At 38.5% G+C, this 9,635-nt stretch overlaps 1 protein-coding gene across 1 annotated transcript in view; it reads right to left on the bottom strand.

Moving 5' to 3' along the window:
* Positions 1 to 7,920: 7,920 nt before the first annotated feature.
* Positions 7,921 to 9,635, bottom strand: part of MYO16 (myosin XVI) — a 382,912-nt gene continuing 381,197 nt past the window's right edge. The window contains exon 35 of the mRNA XM_035565595.2: positions 7,921 to 8,801. Coding sequence (XP_035421488.1) covers positions 8,568 to 8,801 — 234 coding nt within the window. The 3' untranslated portion in view covers positions 7,921 to 8,567. The remainder of the gene's footprint in view (positions 8,802 to 9,635) is intronic.

Genomic DNA, 9,635 nt, shown 5'->3' with positions numbered 1-9,635 from the left:
AACCTCATCCTGGGTTGCATCCAAAGCAGTGTGGCCAGCAGGTCAAGGGAGGTGATTCTCCCCCTCTGCTCTGCCCTTGTGAAAACCCATCTGGAGCCCTGCATTCAACTCCGGGGCCCCCAGCACAAGAAGGACATGGACGTATAAGAATGAGTCCAGAGGAGAGCCACAAAGATGATCAGGGGCTGGAGCACCTCTCCTATGAAGACAGGCTGAGGGAGTTGGGGTTTTTCAGCCTGGAGAAGAGACGGCTCCAGGGAGACCTTACAGCGGCCTTTCAGTAACTAACTGGGGCCTACAGGAAAGCTGGGGAGGGACTCCTTGTCAGGGAGTGCTGTGATAGGACAAGGGGGAATGGCTTTAAACTAAAAGAGGATAGGTTTAGATTAGATATAGGGAAGAAAGTCTTCACTCAGAGGGTGGTGAGGCACTGGCACAGGCTGCCCAGAGAAGCTGTGGATGCCTGGTCCCTGGAAGTGTTCAAGATCAGGCTGGATGGGACTTTGAGCAACCTGATCTGGTGGGAGGTGTCCCTGCTCATGGGGGGGGGGTTGGAACTAGATGATCTTTAAGGTCCCTTCCAGCACAAACCATTCTTTGATACTACTATTCTATAAATAAAAACTTACTAGCTTTGTAGAAATCTGGCTTCTTTCTTCCCCCCTTTTCTAATATTTTCATCTTTTTCATCTTTATAATCTTTCACATCCTCCACAAGTTCTAGATGGTAATTGCTAACCTCAAGAAGTTATTTGTTCACCCCAAGGATTTATTTGTCCCTGCCTAGGACTTTACTTTTACTTCGGACTATTTTCAAGAATACTGGCCCTGAAACCTGTCTGTACTCTCAAAGGTTAGGTATTGCTTCTCTTAAACACAGTGTCCCAGTGATTTAGTAGATGAGGAGCATGGAGGTTTGGTAAACTCTGGAAAAATGTAGTGAAGTCTCAGAAATTTTCATACATCATGGGAAGATGAAGTCTCTCTTACCTCCAGCTCCTCCTGTATGCAGTGATATGCCCATTATAATGCACAGGGATTCCACGATGCTGAGGTCCTCTGCTTTCCAGCCCAAACTACACTCCTTCTTCCTCCCTGAGAAATTTTAGATGGAGTCAGAAATGGAAGCCCAGAACAGGCACTACAGAAACCCAGCTCAGTCCTATACACCTTTACAGGGACAAGGCACTTAAAAGGGAGTACTTATGTTAATTTCCTTTCAGGATCCAAATTCTCACCAGGATCTAGCCTTTTGATCCTATACAGGGATTAAATAAAGAACTAGATGTGAATATTTGCCATCTATTGTTGATTTTTTTAAATTATTATTATTTTGTCTTGCCAAGTCTTATCTGGATATTCACTCATGACTTGTATATATAGATACACAGAAATAAGTAAATAATCTGTGGGCATTAAAAATCATCTGAGGACTAATCCTGAATTTAACTGAATATTTCCAGAAGTATGAATCTTAACATTTAGCCCCAGGTTCCCCAAGTACAAATCAGTGTCTCAAACAAATAAGCCTGCTGCAGAATATTTAAGGGAATTATAGCTGGTATAGAAAAGTAGGAACTTTTGTAGGAACTGATGTAAAACATCGATCACTGTGCTTTCTGGCAACTAAATAGAACCCCCTTCCAACCTCAGAGAAACTGAGGTCTAGCTGTTATAACCTCAGGAGACAAGAGATGCATGTTTTTCAAGCTGCATGATGGCTGAACTTGGGAATTGCTCATGCTTAATAAGGACCCAGTGGTTATATAGAAGAGAGCTACTTTTGGGTGACTGCTTTAATCTTTAATGCTGTGATATCTAGCCATTTATTTATGGTAACTCTAAGGCTCCGGGAACCCAGATCCTAGCATGGACTTAGAAGACATTTCAAATGCATTTATTTTAATATTAACCTTTTTTTTTTTTTTAATTTTTTTTTTCTCCCCCTTTTAAAAATGTTATTTGAGTTTTTGTTCAGTGTCATTTTTTAACTATAAATTCATATTACAGACTTGTGTGCTGTATCAGCAAACACTAGACTTCAGTAAATACAGACTTCCGGTTACTAAAATGTAATAAATGAAGATTATTAGAGAAGTAATTTTTATTCAAGGTAACTCTTCACTGCACAAACTGATGGGGGATTAGATTCATTAGATGCTCGAGAGAGTCCAGAGAAGGGTGACAAGGCTGGTGAGGGGTCCGGAGAACAAGTCTTACGAGGAGTGGCTGAGGGAGCTAGGATTGTTCAGCCTGGAGAAGAGGAGGCTCAGGGGCGACCTTATCGCTCTCTATAGGTACCTTAAAGGAGGCTGTAGAGAGGTGGGGGTTGGTCTATTCTCCCACGTGCCTGGTGACAGGACAAGGGGGAACGGGCTAAAGTTGTGCCAGGGGAGGTTTAGGTTGGATATTAGGAAGAACTTCTTTACTGAAAGGGTTGTTAGGCATTGGAATGGGCTGCCCAGGGAAGTGGTTGAGTCACCATCCCTGGAGGTCTTTAAGAGACATTTAGATGTTGAGCTTAGTGATATGGTTTAGTTGATGACTTGTTAGTGTTAGGTCAGAGGTTGGACTGGGTGATCTTGGAGGTCTCTTCCAACCTAGACAATTCTGTGATTCTGTGATTCACAAAAGAGATATCAAGTCTTGTTGAAATCCAGCACTGTAATTTATAGCTTCAGGCTGCTGCTCAGAACCATGAGGAAGGTCACAATGCCTAGAGATTTCCAAGCATCTCAGACTGTCTTCCACAGAGCACAGATCTCCTACGCTATCCACATTTAAATACTAGACATCCCCTTGCCTGTCTGATTTGTGAGGCTCAAACCAATCTATTGGGGAGGGTCTGCACTAAAACCAGCTAAAAGTGGTTTTCATTCAGAAGATCTATGTGGAGGTGTCTTTCTGAAAGGATGCAAAAGAAGCTCCCCTACTTTTTGGAGTATTTTCCTGACCATGTTTTACTATGTTGTGAGACAGAGGAGCTATACATCCATAACCATTAATTTCAGATATTTCATTTTGCATGGACATTTATTTCAACCGCTTTCTAACTTATTGGTTTGTTCATATCTGTACAGTGAGCAAATTGCATTCTAATTCCTATTTTCAGAAACATTAAAGTAATTTATATTACTTAATAATTAGAATGAGCCTGGAGAGCACTTCTCCCCTCTCTTTGGAAGAGGATGACAGACAGATTCAGCCCTCTTCTTTCTGAAGTCTAATGCATATCAGGAGACAGGTGAGTGCACATCCATGTAGATGGAGAAGGGCTTAAGGCCCTGATTAAAACAGTGGGGGCAAAGGATTTGTCTAATAGCTGTCACATTAACATTGCTATGATGGCAATATAGCTGTGCTTGTCAAATTTTCCCCATTTACGCTCCTAAGCACCTCAGTTCTCTTGCATCTCAAAACAAATATACATTAGCGTGGTCTTTTCAGAGAGGAGTGGATTTATGAAGAACGATGTCTGGGAAAAATTACATGTAAAATCGGATTGCATTCAGCAAACAGTTTGAGCTGGAAGAGAAAAGGTGAAAAACATTTTGAAAATATTAAAATATTCTATTTTAGCATTTTAAAAATAATGTTTCATTAAAAAATAACTTTTTTTTTTGCTGTAATTTCCTTTAACACCCTTTTTAAAACTTTTTTCTTTCCTTTTTTTTTTTTATTATAAAATTCTATTTTAAAATTCATGTAAGAAGTTGACAGGAAAGGAAAGAAGAAAGGGCTAAGAGGGGTTTTTATATACATATATAAGAACCAAAACAAGCTATTTCAGATTGAATTAAATACTTCTAGCTAATTCAAAATGATGATTTTGTTTATCATAATGAATAAATAAATAAATCCTCAAAAATCCTTTTTGACTTGACAAAATTTCACAGCAATGTCTATGATTCAGCATATATTCTTGCCATCAGAGAAAGGGTCAAACCACAGGTGAAAAGACAGACAGCCTTTGCTAATGATCTAGTTCTCACTGGCACAATATATATCAGCACAGGGATTTATATATTTCTTCTGAAAATGAAAATCCTGAGCACACAGAGAACAGCAAAAACTGGAAAAAAAGCACTTCTTTATATGCTCCTGTGTTCTGTTCAGATGTTGTGAAATAGTTATGCTCAGGTTATGCTTTCTTTTAAAAATATATATATTTAGAACACAAAGCCATGAAATGTTTAATACCATTCTGGAAAAATGACTTGTACAGAGTTTAATTACATTTATTATTTAACAAGTGAATGGCAAAACTTATTTTAGGTTCCTCAGAGCATTTCAGATATTAGCAGTCTTTATAGCAATAAGAATAATGTGATTACGAGGGATCTCAGTACTACAGAGCAGAACTAAAAACTACAATGAATATGGCTAATACTATCACTTTAGAACTATGCTACAATCTATTATGCTTTCTTAGCAAGTTAATGAAATTCTTTGTCCCACATACAAAGGACCTGCAATGTAATAAAGTTATTAATGAAAATAAATCAACCTTTTAGAAGGAATAAAAAGGATCACTGGCAAAAAAGGAGATTTAATTCACTTATTCAACAACCATACTATTGTTTTGTAAACAATATAAAGTTTTAAAAGGTTTATCACTTCATGCTGTACACAGGTCTTTCATAAAATATTGGTGCGTGTACTTCTCTGAATGTCTAAATCAAGTTTTAAAAAGTAAGGATCTGCTTATAATCTGCAATAGGAATGCAAGAACAACTAAACACAAAGTGCTATTTCAGGAGTAACATGTAAGATTTATAAGCTTTAAAAAATTCTCATGCCAACAGCTGTTGTTTTTTGTTTTGTTTTTCATTTTTATTTTATTGTGTCTTAATATGGTTTTAGAATTCCATTGGATTTTATAATGTAAAACATATCTGATTCTTCTTATACTGAGAGGCTGATTTGTTATAAGTTTTGTTTGTTTCACATATTAAAAATTAAGCAATAAGGCACAATGTGGAGGAGTGATTATCTGATGATAACCCCAGCTTCCTGAAATTGCTTTATTGCAAATATAAATACATTTTAGATTGCTCATTGGATATTAAGGGCATTAGCATGTTCATAGAGTTTAATCTTTCCCTTTAGAATATTAATTCATAAGGCTTTTTTTTTTTTCCTAAGCTATTTTTTAATGTGCAAGAGAGGACTTTGTATACTCAAGAAATACTGTAATTGGCTGGCACATACTCCACTGGGGAGATTAATTTACAAGCACTGTACAGTTTGCTAAAACTACTTCTCAACATTTCAAAATGTCAATAGTATATTTTCCCAGCCCTGTAAACACATTTTGATACACAATATAAACTTTAATGGTAGTTTTAATACACCTCTGGGGGTACAGTTATTTAAGCAATAAGACACAGTAGGGTGTGAATTATGGTGTAATAATTCCCTACCAACTGCATTGTTAGGCGTGAGGCCAAAGGCCAAGGGACCAATGAACACACGAGGTGTGAGTTATGACATCATAAGTCACACTCTGGAGTGTCTTGCTGCCATTACAGAAATATTTTAAACATGTTTTAAACACAAATACTTTTCCTAAAGTACTATATTTTAATTGAATATCCTGAAAAATCCTCCCATGTAAAAAGTTGGCTATTACATATCCTGAAATTAATAACAAAACTGGAAAAAAAAAAGTCTCTCATCTTCTGCTGTTGAGTTTGTCATATTGCACTGTGATTATGTGCTGTAAGGAAAAGCCCCAGGAAAATGCATTCCTTACCCAAGTTTGCAAGAGAACAAAGGCCTTCTGCACATGGAGTCATGATGTGCTTTGCCCTTTGGAGAATCAAGGCTGCCTACATCAGGTTTGTAGCAGCTTCTCCTGTGTAACGGTACTGATGAAACCGCTAGCAAATCTAGCTACCTTTTTCCACACTTGGTTCACGCTGCTGTAACAAGATACAATGCAGACTTTGAAAGAGTAGCAGAGAGATTCCTTAAACCCCACCTGTGGTCCTGCAGCTGAAGCTGGTCCCCGTTTTAAGACAGCTTTTAGTAAGGATTGCAAGTAGCATGATGTGCATCATCCCATTTTAAACTCCATTTGACAAATGTATTCTCTGCCCCCTGGATACTCCCATGTTACAAATGCAGTAATGACAATAGCATAGTCTGGAGATACAAAAGCTTACCTTGCAAATAGCTGGCTCGGTGACTGGTGGCAAGCTCTTTGCAGCAGTAGGTATCTTGACATGATCTAAACCGGCTTCTCGGTCAGTTTCTACCGTTTGTCCTAAACCTCCATGCTGCTCTGATTGATTGCCAGCAGTCACCAAGCCATCCAGTGGGGACGTTAGAGTTAGCAGTGTGGTAGTAGAGCTTATGAAAGGACTATTTGCCAGACCTGTCTGAGAAGCAATAATCCTGCGGGCACGTCTGCTTGTCCTAGTGCAGTGAGGTCAGGATTTCTGAGCTAGGTGGGTAGATGATGCTGTTTTGGCTACATATGGTGACGCTAGGCCACACAGAGATAGCAACTTGCATCCTGGAAGCCAATGTCAGGTTAATTAGCTTACTTGCATCCAATGCAAGCCTTCTCATTTTGCTTTTACACAGGGATTTCTGCATGTCCCTGGTTATCTGAGAAAAAAGGCAAAACCACAACTCTTCCAGGCTAAGGCCCATCGTGACATAATTTTTCAGCAGGTGAGAGCTGTTCCCTGCATCACCTCACAGCGGCCATTTGATCTGACCATTGATATCAGCTGAAAGCAGAATCCCTGCTTCTCCCTCCACCCGTAGTGGGTAGCCTTACAGAGAGGACTTCTGCCAACAGAGGAGTGGTAAAAAGGTAAAATTCTGTGCTGAGTGATAGCTGAGTGATATTTACCCCTAAGTATCAGAGACCAATCAGCACATCATTAATTTAAGAGTTAACCTGTTGTCTCCCTTCGTTGTCCACTCAAAATGTCTGTTTTAATCTCCACCAAGAGAAGGTGTTTAATTTTGCCTACATTACTCATGGGAATAATTTGAGTTTTGCTGCTTCCCCTGTAAAAACTAACAAACAAACAAGAACAGGATTGCTTTTTGCAGGTTGTTTTCCCTTCCCAACAACTTCTAACTAAGGGTGAGCTCACTTCTATAAACCTTGCTTACATTTTAAAATATTAGTTTTACATCCACTTGCAAAATTACAAGCACTTTTTCCTGAATCCAAATAGGAATGGGGCAAACAGCCAAGAAGAGTGTTTCACACTGGTTCTACATACTCCAAGAATTTAAGTGGCCTCTGACAAAATACCTGTGTATATATATATAAATTACTCCTTTTAGTGGCAAAGCAGTATTTCAAAGACTGCTGAGCAGTAGCTAACAAGTTTCCAGCAGCATGTTTTTCATAAATTAACATTCCTGCTCAGAACTCATGTTCTCCAAGTAGAATGCTTCAATTTCTGAAACCATTTCATTACATGAAATTTGAGTTATAAATGCATCACTGTACCACTATAAGGACACAATCTTTTGATATACCCATCTCCATGAAGCATTCTGGCTTTTAAAAGTAAATCACAGTCCTATTTCCATACCTCATTACCATTATGTATCTTTCCACTGACACCTGACCTTATGCATAATCAGGTGTGAATTTCAAACCATACTTATAATTTAAATGAGTGCCTCATTATTTTACATAACCCAGAATGAAATAGGATTTGAGATGTAACTACAGAATTCACAGTCCACCCATTCAGAAACACAAGTCCACAGAAAGAAATTCATGCTCTCTAATTCTTGAGTGTGAAAACCTTTAAACAACACTTGCAAATACGGGCTTTGCAAGAATTTCAGACTGGACTTCAGAAAGGACTTTGCCAGTTCTGAACAAACAACACAGTGTTGAAACTGTCTGGGATGTTGTTAAAGATAAACTATGAAAGAAAAATGTGAGTATTGAATTTATTACCTGTATTTTGAAGAAAGAACGACAGCACCAATTGCATAAAGTTATAAAACACCGGTAATAAACATGTAAATAAACTTCGGGTTTGCAACTCCAACAGAACACAGACATCTACAAAGAAATATATATATGTATACATGTAATATAATAAAACCATTCATTAGGGAACAAGGAACATCATATTTTATACTATATAAAACAGCTGTACAGTGTGCACACAGACTTTCCTGATCTCTCTAAAATGCCTGTCAGTCACTTCTCCCTGTCATCATTTGCTTGACATAGTTTCTTCATTGTCCATGGGAGAGCTCTAAGTGGCTGTCTTGTACTTTTAAAGTAAGTACTTATAGTGCAGTTTGTCTCCATATATATATACACACACACATACATATATATACTCACAGATGCACACATATATATGTATGTGTGTATATATATCAAAAAGACAAACACACACATGTACACACACACATGACAGATCTAAATAGCTCCTCTATCCTGTGCTCTTGAATGAGTGCTTGTAAAAAATCCCTGCACACTCTGTGGAGGGAAGGAAACTTGCTGATTTTGCAGATTGAAGTCATTAGATGGTTTCACTACTTGCTGTCTGCAAATACACACATCCAAATCACATGGTGGTGTCCCATATTCCTGAAGACAGTCTGTTGCAGGAGGCATCCTCCACCTTCTTCAGCAGCGTTGGTTTTTTACAAGGGGGTGGAGGTGGGGCTGTGATTCTTTGCTCGGTGTTGTGCAAGATTTGCGGCCAGTCTTCTCTCTCTTCACACAGCTTTCTCCTCCAATCCAGAAGTTCTTGCAGAGCCACACTCTCATTCTCTGAAAGTCTAAGCTGATGAATAACCTGTTAGTGAGAAGGAAATAACAAGGGTAGATAAAGTTAATTTTCTTGGCAGTGTAAAACTGCAATGTCCCTGTTGAATGATCCTCCACACAGGATCCTGTGCAGTTTCTGTCATTGATGTAAAACTGCGATCGGGACAGATTCAGGTCCCATTTTCTTATCATCCTCTGTAAATAGCTCAGTGACATGTATAATGCTGTATAAACAATAATGACTTTCTGCAAAATAACCTTGCCTTGAACTCATGAGAGGTATTTTATATTGTGAAGCCCCATGCTAGGTGTGAACCACCTTCCACTCCACAGACTACATCTATTATTTGCAGAAGGACCCCATGGAGCAAGATAAGCTTATTCACACATTCGTGTAGGATGATGAACCAAAATCTTACGACTGCTAGAGTGTGCCCTGGCTTAGCCATGTTGGATGGTGAGTGCTCCCATTTTGACAGTCACAATTAAAGAAATAAAAAGATGCATGTGGATAAACATTCAAGTTCTACACTTTTGCTGATGGAAAGCTACTATCATTTGTGCTACAACTGAATGAAAAGAGATCAAACAACTCTGTAAATAATCTGAAGCAGTCTTCTCCTCCAGAAGGATTTAAAACTTTGTGCTTAACATGCTGTACCCACACCCTCCATTATCATTGTTTACACACAAAAAAACCAAAAATATTAATGAATTAGAATTGCCTTCCTTCACTCTCATGTCTGGAAGTCACAGAACTGAAGTTGTATGAAGTAGATTCCAAAAATTAAATGGAAAAAACAGCCTTGTGTCAGCAAAGACTACATGAACACAGTCCTTTGAAACACACAAAACAGACTAC

This window comes from Cygnus atratus, chromosome 1 (genome assembly GCF_013377495.2).
Source record: "Cygnus atratus isolate AKBS03 ecotype Queensland, Australia chromosome 1, CAtr_DNAZoo_HiC_assembly, whole genome shotgun sequence".
Taxonomy (NCBI): domain Eukaryota; kingdom Metazoa; phylum Chordata; class Aves; order Anseriformes; family Anatidae; genus Cygnus; species Cygnus atratus.
This window is presented reverse-complemented; position numbering and strand designations above follow the sequence as displayed.